This window comes from Sciurus vulgaris (assembly GCF_902686455.1).
Source record: "Sciurus vulgaris genome assembly, chromosome: 13".
Classification (NCBI taxonomy): Eukaryota; Metazoa; Chordata; class Mammalia; order Rodentia; family Sciuridae; genus Sciurus; species Sciurus vulgaris.
This window is the reverse complement of record NC_136474.1, coordinates 71,650,648-71,669,379: the sequence shown is the minus strand read 5'-3', so window position 1 is coordinate 71,669,379 and position 18,732 is coordinate 71,650,648. Positions and strand designations below refer to the sequence as shown.

The window sequence follows — 18,732 nt, the reverse complement described above, 5'->3', positions numbered from 1 at the left end:
AAAGTTTACTTAAGGTCTGAGGATTTCACTATATGTAAACTATAATAAAAATTAGTGGTCAAGATATTGTTGAATCTTGTTGGATGGTAACATGGCCAATGTATTATCCTTGCAACTCTTGTGTTGAGACCTTTAGGAGTATAATGCCGAGAATATAATTTTAAAAATTCAGTGTTTAATTTCCTCAATAATTAGTTTTAGTAAAGGTTAAGACCACACACTATCTACAAGGTACAAAGGAGTGAGGAAATGTGATTAGAAATAGACGTGTGCCCGGCAGAAGAAGAAAGGTAGCTTGAACACCATTTGGGAGGCTTAAGTGTGGTTTTAGGGGGAGAGAAAGTAAACAGTGGGGAAAAAAAATAGATGTCAAAATCAGTAAGTTCTGGGACTGGGGTTGTGGCTCAGTGGTACAGTAATTGTCTGGCATAAGTGAGGCACTGGGTTCAAATCTTCGCACCGCATACAAAGAAATGAATAAAAAATAAAGGTCTGTCAACAACTAAAAAAACAAAACAAAACAAAACAAAAAACAGTAAGTTCTGATGCATTCAGAGGTAGGGAGGGAAAAGATGAAGACAACTGGTGCTTGGAACCAAATTCAGTATTCCATGCTTGGTTCAACTAGGTTGCTCTTTTCTAATGTTACTCAGAATATTATATGGTTCCAAATAATTCTTCTCAAAAGAATGCTTTTTTCTTGTTTATCTGAATCAAAGTCAACTAGTTTAGACAAAGTTTAGATATAAACTCAGCTAGTTATTTAGATATAAAAATATCTTTTACTAAGTTTATAAAGTAGACTCACATACCTGATTTCATTTAATCCTCCAAAATCCTGAGATCAGCTATGGTCATTTGTTTTAGAGATTAGAAAAAGCAGGATGAACCTGGGCTCAGTGTTGCACACCTGTAATTCCAGCTACTCAAGAGGCTGAAGCAGGAAAATTGATAGTTTGAGGTCAATCTGGGCATATTAAGACTCTGTCTCAAATAAAAAAAAAGATGTAGCTCAGTGGTGGAGCTCTTGCCTAGCATGCCTGAGGCTCTGGGTTCAATCTTTGATACTGCCAAAAAAAAAAAAAAAAAAAAAAAAATTAAAAAATGATGGGCTAGGGATGTGGCTCAGTCTGCAGAGTGCCTGCCTCGCAAGCACAAGGCCCTGGGTTCAATCCTCAGCACCGCAAAAAAAAAAAAAAATAAAAAAAATAAAAAAATAAATAAATAAAAATAAAAAATGATGATGAGACTGCTCAAGTTACACAGCTAGTAGATGGAAAAGCCACTTTTGATACTTTTGACTTCATGCAGTATAATCTTAGGACACTTCAATCACAGGACTTAAAATGAGTCTTCTACTTGGACAGATTTTAAGCAGGTAGACTAGCTCAGTAACTGCCTAAAGACTCAATCCACAAAGTGTTAAAACATTCTATTACTGGAATTGTAAAGAGGAAAAAATTGTATCTAATGGGAGCCCTCTGGTAGAAAAGTTCTACTTGTGGCTGGAAGTGGTACTTTCATATGAGGCCTATCCTGGGTGGTGAGACAACTGCCTGTTGCCCCTTTCCCGTTTTCCTCCAAGGGTATGATGCCGCATTCTAAAGAAAGCTGGACCTAACAAGTGCAGGTATTTTGTTCTGTTTTTGCAGCACTGGGAATCAGATACAGGGTTTCACATATAAACACTCTACCTCTAAGCTATATTGCCAGCTCTTTTGAGAGTCTTGCTAACTCATCCATGCTGGCCTTGAACTTGTGATTCTGCTTTAGCCTCCAGGGTAGCTGGCATTCTAGGCACACATCACAACACCGGGTCAGCATTTTTTTTTTTTTTTATGAGCAGGATATAAAATCTGGATGGCGCTGAATTGCTCAATAGTGAAGAGAGGGTGTCCTTTTTACCCTTTCCATTCAGGCTTTCCTTTAAAAACAACTAATGGGAATATGATCCAGAAAAGTTACTAAATTAATTGATAATCTGTATTGGATTTTTTTTTTTTTTTTTTTTTTTGTGGTACTGGAGATTGAATCTAGGCCTTAGGTATGCTAAGGCAAGAGGTCTATCACTGAGTTATAGACCCAGTCCTTTTTATTTTGAAACAGGGTCTCACTACGTTGCTGACGCTGGCTTTCAACTTCCAATCCTCCTACCTCAGCCACCTGAGGCATTATAAGCTGGAATTATAGGCCTGTGTCATTGTACCTGGTTGTCCAATGACTTTTGTCTGTTAAACAGTGTTAACTTGGGCCTAAGGAAAACAAACAAGAATAAGTCAAGCCAAGATCACAAAGTTAATGATGAAGTCAGTATGAGAACCTAGACACTATTCGTTCGTTCCTGTGTTCCTTAACAACTATTCCTTAGACATTTATCAGTCATTACAGTCTAGTGGGTTTAATTTTTGATAAGCATTTTAAAGAATTTTATTATATGTAATAATTGCACAAATATTTACATGCCTACACAGTTAACATGGAAACAAAAATTTCATTATGGGAGGTTATGATGCTGGACACTAAGAACTTTGACTTGGTGACAACAGAAATGAAATCAAGTCACAGGAGTACAAATATACAGGCAAAGCCTTTATTGGAACCTTCACTTGGGAAGGGAGACAGCTCCCACAAGAAGGTGTCAGGGCAGCTCCCTGGAACAAAAGAGTTAATTGGTGGCAGGGGTGGGGTTTAGACATGTTAATTAGCTTTAAGGTGCACTTTCACTTGAGAAAGCACTTTAAGGCAACCATTTTTGACCTATATGGATGAATTAAGTGAAAGCATCCTGGCTTTAATGATGTACCTGGTACTGTTTGAGGATGGATAAATGAGGCATGTTTGGTTATGTGACAAATTGTGAATTAAGTGGAACCTTTTAATTACTGTCAGACTAGAAGCTAAGGCCCAGGAGTGCATTTGCTCTTTGTCCCTATGGTGGTCTCTGATGATATAAGACTGTCAGTCTATGTAAAAATAAAATTACAAAAAATTTAAAGATCTTAATTGGCTTTTCTCCATGATTTTCTAGGGCTGCACTGCAGTCAGCCATTCAAGTGTAGAAAACAAAAGTGATCTATGGACATTTTATTTGGTTATAGTATTTTTTGGTCTTACTGGAGTCAGCAGGCCCTTCCAGTGACTGAAGCTCAAAAGACTCAGCAATTTATTGCAGAAGTATGCTCAGATCAGGCCTTAAACGATTAGTTTATGTACTGGTAGTTCAGTGGTAAAGACTCAATAAGGAGGCATTCTAGGGCCTACATTTAATATAACAAGGGGGATTTTAATTAGAATTGGTAATGTGGGTGAAGGAAGGTCTCTGAAGAAGTGACACTTAAATAAAGTGAGACCTGAAGGATGAACAGGATCCAGAGAGCTGAAATAGAGTGGGAATTCTTGGCCCAAGGACCGGACTGATATTGAGGTCTTCTTCAAACAAAAGGTAGAGGGGAAGTCTGTTGGGAGGAACTGGAAGAAGTTCATGTTGCTGGAATGAGGGGAGTGGGAAGAGGTAGTCGGTAGGAGCCAGATTAAACAGGGCCTTCTAAATCATACTGTCATACAGTTCTTTGGTGGGGGGTTCCACCCACCTCATCCAGGCTGGACTGTCCAGCTTGACTCAGCATCTTCTTCATCTTTCATCAGCAGTTGGGACCATCAAGCTTCCTTGCATCCAGTTTGGTCGATTCCTTCTTTGCTGGCTCTCAGATTTCCCTGACCCCTTGACTTTTTATCAGGGCCCTCCCGGGCGCTCTCATTTCACTTCCCCCAGTTCCACCCCTCCACTCTCAACTTTGCAGTCCCTGACATTCAGGCGCCCTTCAAGGTCAGAAAAAAACCTGGCCAAGTTAATACTTGAAGGACATTAGCAATTTAAAGAGGCCTCACCCATCCTGCACCAATAGCTCGGAAGAATGGCTTACCCAACACCCCCACTTTTACTGTTCCGCCACGGCTGCTCTGGGACGGTTTTATTTGTGACTGCCTCCCCAGCGCACAGCCACCGTGGGAAGGGCACCGTTAGAATCTTCCCGAATGCTACTGTCACACGTCCCAGACACCGCTCCTTCCTCGGCTTCGTCCCCAGGCCGGGCCCACCCCAGGGGCCGTAGGTAACCCAGCAAACGCGACAGCGCCCTAGAGAGCCCGTGGGGGTCCACGCTGTAGGAAGGCGACGCGCGGCCCAGCGGGACCAGGCCGCGGCCCCGACGCCGGAAGCGTGCGGGGCGGGAGCGGGAGGGCGCAGCCGGCGCACAGGGGGCGGGGCTCTCGCGCCGGTCACGTGACGGCCCGGCGGCGGCGGCGGCGGTGGCCGCGGCGTCTTTAGCGGCGCCCAGTGCAGGATGGTGCTGGAGGCGGCGGCGGCCGTGGTGGCGGCGGCGGCGTTGTTGGCGGCAGCGGGAGGGGGAACGGTGGCGGCAGCGGCGGCGGCGCCCGCGGGTGGTATAAAATGGCGGATTTCGAAGAGTTGAGGGTGAGCGGGGACGCGGGAGCGGGGACCGAAGGCCGCGGCGGAGGGTGGGGAGGGAGGCGGGGAAGCGCAGCGTCGACGGCCGCCGCCTTCTCGTTTCGGGGGGGCCGGTTGGCCGGGCCCCGCGTCCGGCGACCGAGCGGGCCCGAGCGCGCGGGGGAGGGGTGCGAGCGGGCGGAGGACGCGGGCGGCTGGCCTGGGCCGCGGGCGCCGGGCCGCACACCTGGTGCGGGGGCCGGGCGCCCTCGGGAGGCACGTGGACCCGACCCCACGCCTCGAGGGCAGCGGCTTTTGGTCCCCACCTTGGCAAGGGTTGAAGGTGTCCGTGGCGATTCAGAAGCCCGCATACTCGCTACTCACTTGGTGGAGAACCGTTTTCTGCGACGTGAAGTTGGCGTTTAGGAATTTTTCTCTCTCCTGCTTTTATGGCTGATGCTACCGATTAGTCAGATCTGTCACGAGAAAAGGCCTCTTCCTCCCACCCGTGCTTCCCATTTAGTGGAGAGAAGCTTGGTCTTTTGGGAACACTGCATTCGTGATCGAGCTTAAACCTTGGTATTAGTGTAGTGGTAAGAAATCTGCAAAGTCCGTGTATGTGGTCTGTGCACTCCTGCTGTTGAAAAAAATGTTTCCTCTTAGCCCTAGAATACGGTCATACATTTATCGTTGATACCTCTATGTAGTAAGGGTTTGAAATGGGCTTGTGTGGGGTTAAATGGAAAAAGATTATTTTTCCCCACCGGACTGATAACCTTCAGAGAATCCGTAACTGAAACAAAACTGTGATAAAACTGCGAAAAGTGAACTGGACGGATCTCTGAGTTATTGGCAATACTTTGGGATATTTACAGATAGAAGTCCTCATTTAAAAAAAATTTCAAAGTAGAGATGAGTGTGAATTAAAATAAACTGCCACCAGTTTGCATGAAACACGTGTGATATTAGGGATACTTCATAGAATCCAGCAAGATTCACTTTTGTATGTATTTTATTGTTATGGGGAGGGTGTGGGCGAAAGATGTGGCCTGGTCACCTGGTAGTTCATTGGAGCATCGGCAAAAGTACATTATCATTTTCCCTTCGGTTTCAAGAAGAATTGGTTTCCATTGAAGAGAAAAGTATGTTGGTGTATGTTATCACCCACATAACCTCAACGTGGTGAAGGGTGTTCCTAGTTCATATGTCTTAAGGGTTTTAAGTTGCTCAGAGCTTCAGCTATACAGCTCTTAACACCTGTGGCAGGCCTTCACCTCACCTCTATAAACTCATGCATTAGCTTAGGAGGTTTGAGAATACTGAACTTGGAAGTTAAATTTATTTATGTCTGCAGAATTGTCTTGCCTTTTGTATAGTAACAGTAAAAGGTGGATGCAACTTTTTTCCTCCAAGTTTTTTTTTTTTTTTGGCAGGGGGAGGCAGGCAAGAGGGCAGGTGAAAACTTTCCAGGACTTGTGTTTGACTTTTTTGTTTTGTTCCTGGGATTGAACCCAGGGGTGCTTAACCACTGAGCCATATCCCCAGCCCTTTTTATTTTTCAGTCTCACTAAGTTGCTTTGGGCCTTAGTTGCTGAACTTGTGGTCTTCCTTTCTCAGCCTCCCAACCTGCTGAGATTACAGGCATTCACCGTTAGGCCTAGCTCATATTTGACTTTTATAAAAGTTTTGGTAAAAGCTTAATATAAAGCAGAGAATTAACTTCATCTGTATAGGGCAGAAAGGGCAGTCAGTGCTTAGATTGGAGTGGAACTAGTATCAAGTGGCAGAAATCAGAGATTTTTTTTTTCCTCTTTGTGCCTCCCTTACTCCCTTTTTCTCTTTTGCTTTGTGGATTAACTTCAGCTTTTCCTATACATCAACTATCTTTGCATGTCCCTGCATTTGGTTGAAGATGGTCCCCTTCTTAATTCACATTAGGTTGTACTAGTAGAAACAAAGGGCAAATGCACTCCTGGCTCACAGCCGTCAAGAGGTCCCTCTAACTTCATATACCAAATGTGCCTCATTTATCTATCAATCATCCTGAAACCATACGAGGTACATGAATAGAGTCAGGGTCCTGACTTAACAAAGATGGTGGAAGCACACCTAAAGCCTCTTAACATATCTAAACTCCACCCTGCAAGTAGGCTGTAAAGCAATGTCCTTTCTCTTATTCCAGGGAGCCAACCTGACACTTGCGAGCTGTTACTCCTTTCCCCAGTGAGGGCTTTGCCTGTATATTTCTATTTCTGTGGCTCAATTTTGTTTCTGTTAACCATTGAGTCAGAGTTACCAGAGTTCAGCATCAAGGCAACCAGCAGATTTAGGAGAGTTTTCAGGGAGGGGGGAGGGTACTGGCTGAGTAGAAGCAGAAAGTGTTATCTACTTCTCTTTGGGTTAGCTTCTCAGAATAGATTGGTGTTACTGTGTACTTAAACATAAGCTGTACCCCAACTTTCCCCACTGTAAACAGTGATGATGATGGCTTATATTCATTATGATATAGTATTTATTACATACTTGGCTCTGGTTTAGCTACCTCATGTGTACATTCTTTTTTTGCTGGGAATCAAACCCAGGGCCTTGTGCTTGCAAGTCAAGCACTCTACCGACTGAGCTATCTCCCCAGCCCAGTACATTCTTATTCTCATAATTCTAGGAAGAAATTGAGACACAGAGAGATTAAGTAACCTTAGTAAGTCACAGTTTGAGCCTGGAAATGCTAGAATTTTTAACCTCAGTCATCTAATTTTAGTGTCCTTACTCTTCAGAGCCCCTGCTGTATTGCTTTGTTCAGGTACCTTGGGTCTAGGTGGAACTCCTAGCCATCATTTCACAATTTATGGACTAAATTAAATGATAAATCACATACTTCTTACGTGACATAATGGTAGAAGGAAGACAGGAGAGCTGACTAAAAAAACTACTTAAAGGGGAAGAAATATCTAGGATTCTTAAAATGAAGGTCTCGGTTCAGAATATATTCTGATGGTCAGAGTAATAGATAATTAATTTATAGAACCAGAACAAATTATGAGCAGTAATTGTTTAGCTGTCTTGTTGGCAGGAAGTGGTCAGTTGATCTGGATGCCACATGTACGCTGTCGATATTGCTGCTGGGAGTATTTTGTTACCCTTCAGGGTCATTCCCTGCAAATCAGTAAAGGACTGGAATAATGGGAACTCCTGCTGAATCTGTACTGGAGGTTGGGAATTTTGGGAAAGATTATTCAGTGTTTTTTTTTTTGTGGGGGGGTACTGGGGATTGAACCCAGGGCCTTGGGCTTGCAAGGCAAGCACTCTACCAACTGAGCTATATCCCCAGCCCCTTCTGTGTGTTTTAGTGACAACCGGGAGGCTTATTTGATGAAGCAATCCCTGAAGAACCTTTAGGGTTGCTTGACAATTTCAGTTTTTGAGAAATTTCTGTGTGAGCCAATAGCAGATTGTCTGGTTACAGGTCAGTGTGGCAGCCCTACACTTTGCAGCCTTTCAGTCTTAGTGTCTAGTAGAGTACCAAGTCCACCTCTCTTCCTATTCTTCTGGGAAAGAATCTGATCCACAGAGTTTGGTTAATAGACATAGCATACAAACCTGACTTAGAAGATCATCCTGATGGGTTGAGGGAAAGGAGGAGGAAGTTCTCTGGAAAGGGAAGTTGTGGCATGTGAAATCAAAGATGGTTATAATACTGTGTCATGTGTTAAAGACTTTCAAGGTGTCAGAGAAGCTGGATTACAGTGGAATATTCGTGTAATTCCAGCTCTGAAGGAGACTGAGGCAGGAGGATTCCAGGTTTGAAACTAACCTAGGCAATTTAGTAAGACCCTGTCTCAAAATTTTAAACAGTGCCGGGTATGTAGCTCAGTGGTAGAACACATTCCCAGCAAGCATAAAGCTCTGGATTCAATCCCCAGTGCTGCCAAAAAAAAAAAAAAAAACCGGCCAGAGAAGAAATTTTTTAGTTCGCCAGCTTCTTGTTTACAGCTCTTGTGTTGTTAGAAGTTAAAGTGAGGGTTAACTAGTTTGTGAATTGACAAGTTTGTCAATTATCTAGCTCTGCATTAATGTGGCACAAGATTTAATGGTCTGCATTTCTGTCATTGCTGCCTTGCTTCCTCCCCTCAAAATAGTATAGAAGAGCTAAGCCCAGGAGTTGTGGAGAGGCAGAATAGTTTTTTTTTTTTTTTTTTTTTTTTTTTTGTGGTGCTGGGGATCGAACCCAGGGCCTTGTGCTTGCTAGGCGAGCACTCTACCCACTGAGCTATCTCCCCAGCCCCAACAGTTGGGTTTTGGAGCCTCAAAAACACCTCTTCAGCCGGAGCAAATTTTTTCTATCCTTGTCTTTCTCCTCCTGTTGTCATAATTTCAATACTGTGAGTTACTGGTAGCAGTCATTCTTATAAAGGTCCTTGCTATTGTTTAACCTGGTTAATTCACTCTCCCTGTTTCTTTACACTCAACAGTGGGGATGGGGATCTTTTTTAGTGACTTTTTTTTTTCCTGAAAGGATCTCCTGTATTATTTATCTTGTTCTTTCATAGATTGAGAGCTTATTCTCTGTTTGTACTTGGAAAAAGAGTGTAAAGTTGCATGCCAGAGTCTGGGTGTATAGTTGAGTTCATGAAAGAGCAAATGATTATGACTTGCTTCATAGCTCTGGGTAAACCAATTTGCCAAAGTGGGTAAGTTTGCCGTTTTACCATAATTTCAATATCAGAGTTGGGCCTTTTTGGTACTGGGGATTGAATCCAGGGCTACTCTTATCACCGAGCGACATCCCCAGTCATTTTTGCTTTTTATTTTGAGACACTGTCTCTAATTGTACCATGCCCAGCTAGGTACTGAATTTTATGAAATTAAACAATTGAATAAAAGTGATGAGTGAAGTCAATTTGTATTGTAGTCCAAACTTTTATATTAATGCTCATTTTGAATCCACTAGAAACATAGCTTTTTCCTAGACGTTTTGTAAATATGGTTTCAAATACAGATTTTTACAAATAAGATCTTTGTGACTTTGTAGAAAGTAATATAAACCTACCATAAATATTCAGAGCTCTCCATTTGGCTTTCTACAGATCAGCTTACCGATCTTTATTATGTCACAGGAAGTACCTTTTTTTTTCAGCATCAAGAATTGATGATTATTAATTGTATGAACATGGACAAACAAGTTGATTCTAATCTGGAAAAAACTTTTTAAGACTATTTTTAACTCTTTTCCTTCTCTGTATGTCTATGTCTGTGAAAGAAATACTTGTGCAGACAGTATGGAAAGATTCAAAAAGCAAAGTTCCTCTTCCATTTAATTACCCTACTTCCTTTGTAACTGCTTTTAATCTTTTTTCCCCTGATAAATTTCAAAAGTAAAAAATACCAAGTATCTTTTCCTATTCTGATTGTTTTTTAAATTCTAAGCACTATTTCTTGAAGTAGATAAGAAATTTAGGTCATTTTCTACCTGCCCTACCACTTTGGTTTTTGTCAGTTGCATTTTTATTTCTAATCTTGTTACTGGTTATTTCTAACTTTTGTAATCGTCAATTATCTGTTTCTTAATCTATGAATTTGATAGTAGCTCTTCAGTTTCTAGCCTTTCTGGGAAAGAGATAACACGCTTCCCTTTCCCATCATTTCTTCTCCCTTCACACATCTTCCCCCTTTGCGTTCGTGTGTCTACAGGAAGATTCTAGAAATTGGGTACTAATAATTGTCCTGTAAGTATGTATGTTGACATAAATATTAGTCCCTATAGAACCATAAAGGAACTTAACTTATATGCTATTAAGTCTATGGTCCTTAAAGGAATTCAGTGATAAGCTTGAGTGAGAGAGCTCAGTGAAATTATTTTTAAAATTTATTATTATAATGTGATATCATCTTGTAACAACTCCACTTTATTTTGTAGACTTTCTGAAGTCTTGTCCTTTATTTTCTTACTGGGAAGTTTGCTTTCCAGGCCTCTTATTAGCTGTCATCCTGGGATTACTTTACATTTGTACTCCTGGATAAAGTCTGTTCTTATTTGGATCTCATGTCTTTTTATTATATGTCTTCTTTACTTTACTGAAATGTAGCCCTGAGTAGTTGTTTGAGGAAGATATGCCAGTGATAAATTTCCTGAGTTCTTGAATGTTTGAAAATGACTTACCTTGATTCCTCATTGAAGACTTAGATATAGGATTAGTCATATATTGCTTAACATTGGGATACATTCTGAGAAATGCATCCATAGGCGGTTTCATCTTTATGTAAACATTGTAGAATGTGCTTTCACAAGAATTTACTATACATCCAAGGTGTATGGTGTTTATACATACATATGGAATACCCTGTTGCTTTTAGGTCTACAATGAACAGAACATGCGATTAAATCAAGCACAAGAGAAAATGGTGCAGTCAAGAGATGGAGAAGCAAGAGATGTGTGTGTCACTGTTGCTGGCATAATACAGTGTACTGTTGGAAGCACCTGTTTTAAAAAATAAGTAGAAGTGTACTCTACAATAGTGATTAAGAAGTATCTGAATAAAAGGTGATGGGACGATTTATTATTTTTTAGAAAAACCTGCTTTTGGATCTTTACACTGTACAAAATCAGTTCCAGGTGAATTAAAACGTCAAATGAAAAAGGTGAAAAAAAAAAAAAACAAAAACCCTGCAATTTTTATAAGATAATGGAAATATCTTCAGGCACTCTGAAAAATTTCAAGATTCAGAAGCACTATAAAAAAAGACTGATAACTGCAGTAAGATTAAGAACTTCAGGGCTGGGGTTGTGGCTCAGTGGTGGAGTGTTTGCGTAGCATGTGTGAGGCACTGCATATAAATAAGTAAATAAAGTGAAGGTCCATCAACAAATAAAAATATTTAAAAAGAACTTCACATAATGATGAAGAGTATAGTTAAGTATAAAAAGAGTAACAGTTATTATCATTCTCAAGTAGTATGTACTGCACAAAATTGTGTGTGCTATACTTTTATACAGCTGATGGCCTGGCAGTGCAGTAGGTTTGTTTATACCAGCATCACCACAAACCTGAATAATACATTGTGCTGAAATGTTATCATGGCTTGAAGTCACCAGACAATGGGGATTTTTTAGCCCCTTCATAATCTTATGGACCACTCCTGTGTATGCAGTTCATTGTTGACTGTATTGTCTTTATGTGGAGCATGACTGTATAAGTTGATAGTACAACAGTTTCTCTCTTAAGACATTCAAAAACTTTGCTTCAGGAATTTAAAACACCCATTTTTTTTATTTTTTATTTTTTTTGTGGTACTGGGGATCTAACTCAGGACCTTGTGCTTGCGAGGCAAGCACTCTACCAGCTGAGCTATCTCCCCAGCCCTAAAACACCCATTGTTAATGAGAGGTCCCTTGCAGATTACAGTCTTTGTTGACTTCCATTCTTTTTGGTGTTGTGGAATTTTTAGTGGTGGGCCTGTTTTCATTCTTTCTGGAATGTTTTCAGTTCTAAAAATCTTTAGGGCTGGAGAATTACCTTATACTTTGATAATATTTCCCCTCTTTGTGTTTTTGGGAGAAGTGTGCACACAAGTGTATACTAAGGATTGAACCCAGGGCCTTGGCACATGCTAAATATGCACTCTACACTGATCTACACCCTGAGTCCTTCTCTGAGACTCCTCTAATAGGTGAACATTGGATAACTCGATAATGGAATATTGACATTTTGTTTACATCCTGGGAGATTTCCTTGACTTTGAAGTTTTCTGTGGAATTTATTTTAGTGGTTATATTTTTTCTTTGTAAGAGTTCTACCTTTGTTTTTCTTGTTTTAAGAAATAGTAACTCATTCTAGATTTATGGAGCAAATACTTTGCTCAGTTGCTGAGGTTGGCTTTGAACTCAGATCCTCCTGCCTCAACCTTCTGAGTTGCAGAGATTACAGGCATGTGTAAATTTCTTTATTTAGAGACAGGGTCTGGCAGAGTTGCTTAGGGCCTTGCTAAATTGCTGAGGATGGCCTTGAATTTGTAATCCTTCTGTCTCAGCTTCTGGAGTTGCTGGAATTGGAGGTGTGTGCCATTGCGCCCAGCCTAGCCCCTTGTTTTGTATTTTATATGGAGACAAAATACAAAATACTCAGGGCCTCACTGAGTTGCTTATGGCCTCACTAAGTTGCTGAGGCTAACTTTGAACTCTTGATCCTCCTGCTTCAGTTTTTCGAGCTGCTCGGATTATAGACATGCCCCACTGTGCCCAGCTACTTTTTATAATTTTTGTTAGTATTTTAATTATGTCATTAAATTCTTATTTTTTTTTTTAAGAGGTATGTTTGTCTTCTAATTGTTTTATTTAGTTATGTCTTGTAGTTTCAGCAACTGTTAAAAATGTTAAATTGTTACTAGGACTTGAAAATTTAAATTTATTATATTTTCCTACTGAATTAAACTAACTTCTTTCTTTCTTCTCTTTCTTCTTTCTTTCCCCAGAGCGCTTAAGCACTTATCCACATCCCCAGCTCTTTTTAATATTGTATTTAGAGACAGGGTCTCGCTGAGTTTCTTAGGGCCTTACTAAGTTGCTAAGGCTGGCTTTGAACTTTCGATCCTCCTGCCTCAGCTTCCCAAGCCTCTGGGATTATGGGCCTGCATCACCTTGTCCAGCCTGAAACTTTTACTCTAAGTATTAAATATGTACCTAGAAATGCCTTTGTAATAAATACTGTTGGAAATTAACGTATCTAGATTATTTTTCTTTTGGACAGTTAATTTTATCTGATTTTGAAAATTCCCTCTCTCTACATTTGTGTTCTTTTATTTTGATTTTATCTCATGTGAATATCATGCTGTTGAATTAAAAAAAAATTTAAGTCCGGATACTTTTGGTCTTTGTAATTTTAAATTATTTTAATTGATAATTGTCGGTTCACTTGCAGTTGTAAGAAATAGAGACATTCCGTGTATTCTTTATCTGGTGTCCCTGATTTGTAACATCTTGCAAAATTGTAGTGCAATGACACAATCAAGATACTATTTTTATCCCCTTAATAATCCCTCATAGTATATTTTAGTCACATGTATTTGCCTCCAGTACACTATCCCTCAACCCCTACTCTCTGGGAACCATGAATCTGTTCATGGCGTGGTGACACACGCCTGTAGCTCTGGAGATTGAGGCAGGAGGATCGAAAGTTCAAAGCCAGCTTCAGCAACTTAGGGACCCTGATCAACTCATCAAGACTGTCTCTAAATAACATCCAGGAAAGGGCTGGGGATATGGCTCAGTGGTTAAGCACTCCTGAGTTCAATATCTGGTACCAAAACAAAATGAATATTACATAAATTGAATCATATAGTGTGTAGTCTTTTCATTTTCACTCTTTACATTCAGCAGAATTCTCTGGAAATTCTTCTGGACTGTTATGTGTGTATATACAGGTTGTTCCTTTTTATTGGTGAGTAGTAGTCTGTGGTATGAATTTACTATCATTCATCTATGGAAAGGCATCTGAGTTAATAGTTTTTGGCTTAGTTATGAATACAAGTTTCATGCACAGGGTTTTTTTTTTTTTTTTTTAATAACCTTTCATTTCTCTGGGATAAATGCCTAGGAGTACAATTACTGCATTTTCTGATTGTTTTATGTATAGATTTTAAAGAACTTGCTAAATGTTTTCCAGAGTTGCTGTACCATTTTACATCCCTACCAGCAATGTATGGAGTGATCCAGTTTCTCTACATCCTTGCCAGCATTTGGTGTTATCACTGTTTTTCATTTTAGCCATTCTGGTAGGTATCTAAGTGATAACTTAGTGAGGTTTTAATTTGCACTTCCCTAATGGCTAATGATGTTAAACATTTGTATATGCATATTTGCCATCTCTATATCCCCATTGATGAAGTGTCTCTGCATGTCTTTTGTCCTTTTTAAAATTTTTGTTTTTTTCTGTTGAATTCTGAGAATTCCCAATATATTCTAGATACTCATCTCCATCAGTTATGTAGTTTGCAAATGTTCTCGGAGCCTCTTGACTGCCTTTTCATTTTTTAAAATGGGTTTTTTGCAGAGTACAAGTTTTAATTTTGATAAAGCCCAATATATAATTTTTCTGTTATTACACTTATAGTGTCAAATCTGAGAACTCTTGGCCTAGACCTTCATCTTAAAGATATTTCCATTAAAATTTTTTTGTAATTTTCACATTTGTCTTTGATTCATTTCGAGTTAGTTTTTGTAGAAGATGAGATGTAGATGGAAGTTTGTTTTAAATCTATAGATGTTTTCAGTACCATTTGTTGAAACCATCTTTACACATTTTATAACTGTCAAAAATTAGTTTGGCATACTTGAGTGATTCAATTTCTGAACTTTCTATTTTGTTCCACTGAGCTATGTATCTTTTCTCTAAAACTACACAGCCTGATTACTGTAACTAAGTTGTAAAATAATACATGTACTGATCCCCCCGCCTCGTCGGGGGGTTAAACCCATAGCCTTGTGTCTTTTACCACTGAGCCACATCACCAGCCCTTTTTATTTTTTCAGACAGGGTCTTGCCAAGCTCAGGTTGGTCTCAAACTTGTGGTCTTCCTGCCCTAACCTCCTGAGTTTCTGGGATTGCCAGTGTTCACCCCCACACCTGACTCTTACTAGGGTTTGGATAGGTACTGTGTTAAACCTGTATGTCAATTTGGGGAGAATTGATATCTTTACTATGTTAAGTCTTCTAGTCCAAGAAGAAGAATTCATTTGTTTGGTTCTTAGATTTCTTTTCACCAGTGTTTTGTGTTTTCAGTATGCAAGTTCTATACATGTTTTTAAAATTTTTACATACATATTTTAATTTTCTTTGGGGTGATTATGAATGGGGTTATGTTTTTAACTTGTTTCTACTCATGTTTACTGTTTGTTTATAAAGATGTGATGATGTGGCTGGTTTTAGTTTTGTGTTCCGTCACCTTGCTGAACTCACTTATTAGTTCTAGGAGTCATTTCGATTTGTTGGCATTTTCTATATAGACAGTCATGCCAAAAGTAAAGAGTTTTACTTTTTTTTCTTTTTTTCTTTCCAACCTGTTGGACCTTTTATTTCCTTTTCTTGTCTTTTTTTTACTAGTTAGAACTTGTAGCACTATATTGAATAAGTGGTGAAAGTAGTCATCCTTGCTTCATTCCCAACATTAGTTATGGTGAAAACATTAATTTCACCATTAACCATGGTAGGAGAGCTAACTTTTTCTTTTTCTTGTTTTCTTTCTGTCAATGCTGTTTATAAAGTTGAGAAAGTTCCCTTCTGTTTCTATTTTTCTGAGGGTTTTTGATCATGATTGGGTGCTGAATTTGTCAAATACCTTTTCTGCATTGATTGGTTTGATCATACATTTTTTTCTTTTTTAGCTGATATGTTGATTTCAAACAGCAAACCAGTCTTTCCAACCCTGGCATAAACCCCATTGGTCACGTGCATTATTCTTTTTATATATTGCTGAATTTTATTTACTAATATTTTGTTAAGGATTTTAGTATCTGTATTTTGGAAGATGTTGGTGTGTGGTTTTATTTTTTGTACTGTTCGTTTTGCTTTGGTCTTAGGATAATACTGGGTTCAAAATGAATTTGGAAGTGTTTTAGCTCTTTTCTGTATTATACATAGATATTATGTAGAATTGGGGTTTATTTTTCTTTGATAGAATTCTCCAGTAAAATCACCTGGGGCTAGGAATTTCTCTTAGGAGTTTTAAAATTGTGAATTAAGTGTCTCCTTAATTACATATTAGAAGTGTATTTAAAAGATTCATTTTATCAACTGTGTTTTGGTAGTTTGTATTTTTCAGGAAATTGGTCCATATTACCTGTATTGCCCAATCAATGAGTACAGAGTTGTTCTTCGGATTCCTGTATTATCTTTTTGATGTCTGCATTTTCTGTAATGATGTCCCTAATCTTGTTTTTTTAGTAGACAGTTTTATTTCTTTTGATTTGTTGGGGTTATCAAAAGATGCACTTGCTTTAACCCATTTTATTTTGTGTTTTCCTAATTTGTGTTTTGTCTTTGTTTTCATATGTATTGTTGGTTTCTTTTTCCTCATTGCCATGCTTTTCCCACTTAACTGGTTATGAAATTATGTTTTTGCTTTCTCACAGTCTCTTGATATTGTCTCAATTTATCTTAATTTTTTTTTTTTTGGTGGGGAGGTACCAGGAATTGAACCCAGGGGTGCTTAACCACTAAGCAACATCCCCAGCCCTTTTTATATTTTACTAAGAGGCGGGGTCGTGCTAAGTTGCTGAGTCTGGCCCTGAATTTGCGATCCTCCTGCCGCAGCTTCCTGAGCCACTGGGATTGCAGGCATGTGCCACCATGCCTCATTTTTCTTAAAATTTCAATGTGTGTCAGTCTAAAATTTTCCTTTCTCACCTGTAGAATACTTTAAACTGCTTACTACCCTACTAGTTTACATTGTTGCCCAGAATTTTCATTCTTTCTGCAACCTCATAAATTTGGTATTGTACAATAATTGTTTAGGCTAAATCCTCTCTCAGGGTCGTCATTTTCTTCGCTCTTCATGGACATTTCCCCTTCTGCACCTGTCCCCATCTCTGCCTCCCGGGGCCTTACATGTGCTAGGCAGATGTTCTGCCAAGCCATATCCGTTTCCCCACCCTTCTGCTATCTCATTATGCATTTTTCTAGCTTATTCTGGTTCATCAGTGGTTGGCTTTTTGCTTTACCCCCTGCTTTTCTTCTGGGAACTTTTGCATCAGCTGTGTCCTGTGCTTGGAAATGTTTTTCCTCAGATATTCCTTGGGCATTTTCTTACTCTTTGTTCATTCAGTTACCCTTTCACTGTGATCCTCCTACTATAAAATTGCAAATCCCTTATTTGTTAATTTCCTATTTGCTTTCACTGTTCATTCATTGATCACTACCTGCTGTATTATACATACTGTTAAGTTTGATCTCTTATGCTCTCCATCTACTAAGTCATTCATTGAAATGTTACTGATTTGTTTTTGTATTGGGGATTGAACCCAGAGGTGTTTTACCATTGAGCTACACCCAGTCCTTTTTGAGATAGTGTGTGGCTAAATTGCTTAGGACTTGCTAAATTGCTGAAACTGGCCTCAAATTTGCAATTCTCCTGCCTCACCCTCCCAATTCTCTGGGATTATAGGTATGCACCACCATATCCAGCAATAAAATTGATTTTAAAATGATATGAAATCTGAAACAGTATTTAACAGAAGGGTTTTGTTGGTTTAATGCTGTTGATCCTAAATTTCAGTGGATTCTCTATTTCCAGTATAAACAGTCCTGTTTGTAAATGTGACTTTAAAAACCTTTTATTGATTTGTTGTATCACTTAGAACAATGTTGAGTGACAAAACAATGTACATTTTAAAGACCTTGACTTTATGACAATGTTTATTTTTTGGGGGTGAGGGGGTGGGTACCAGAGAGTTAACCCAGGGGCACTTAACCACTGAGCCACATCCCCAGCCTTTTTTAATTTTTTTGTTTTGAGGCAGGGCCTTGCTAAGTTGCTGAGGCTGGCCTTGAACTCACATTCCTCCTGCCTAAGCCTCAAGTCTCTGGGATTATAGATGTTTACGTTCCTGTTCCTCCCTTCCCTCCCCTCCTCTCCCTTTCCCTCCCCTCCTCTCCCCTTCCCTCTCCTCCCCTTCTCTCCCCTTCTCTCCCCTCCCCTTCCCTTTCCTCCCCTTCTTTCCCTCCCTCCCTCCCTCCCTTCCTCCCATTGAACCCAGAGGTACTTACCCACTGAGCTACATCCCTAGTCCTTTTTATATTTTATTTAGAGGCAGGGTCTTACCAAGTTCTTCAGAGCCTCACTACATTGCTGAGACTGGCTTTGTACTTATGATCCTCCTGCCTCCCTCCTGAGCTGCTGGGATTACAGGTGTACCCCATTGCACTGGGCTTAATGTTTCTTTCTTTCTTTTTTTTTTTTTTTCTTGGTGGTACAATGTTTCTTTTTTAATAGGATATTTGCTATTGATTCTGATAGATACCATTAGTCATGTTAACAGTTTCCTATTATAGCTGTTTGAGAGGTTTATTAGAAATGAATAAAATTTTATCAAATGCCCTTCTAGCATTTATCTAAATAATTTGGACTTTTCCTTCTTGAACCAATGCATCTTTTTTTGTTGTTGTTATTTCCCCAATATTCTCTAAGGGCAGTCAGTGAGTTTTTAAAACTATTGTTATGAATACAGTTTATTACATGTTTAGTGTTTGAATCTAATGCATTTATTTTTATTTATTTATTTTTGATGCTTATTTCA

At 39.5% G+C, this 18,732-nt stretch overlaps 1 protein-coding gene across 15 annotated transcripts in view; it reads left to right on the top strand.

Moving 5' to 3' along the window:
• The first annotated feature begins 4,289 nt into the window (after window positions 1-4,289).
• The window catches only part of PIAS2 (protein inhibitor of activated STAT 2), an 89,745-nt gene continuing 75,302 nt past the window's right edge, over window positions 4,290-18,732 (top strand). For 8 of the 15 annotated variants that reach the window (XR_013758729.1, XM_079108768.1, XM_079108772.1 and 5 more), the window contains exon 1: window positions 4,290-4,474. Coding sequence is in view for 10 of the 15 variants with exons in the window: in XM_079108768.1 (XP_078964894.1) it covers window positions 4,451-4,474 (24 nt within the window). In the remaining 5 variants the exon portion in view is untranslated. Of the gene's footprint in view, window positions 4,475-14,104; window positions 14,214-18,732 lie in introns of all 15 variants that reach the window. The other 7 variants (XR_013758730.1, XR_013758731.1, XR_013758732.1 and 4 more) reach the window with 2 other exon arrangements.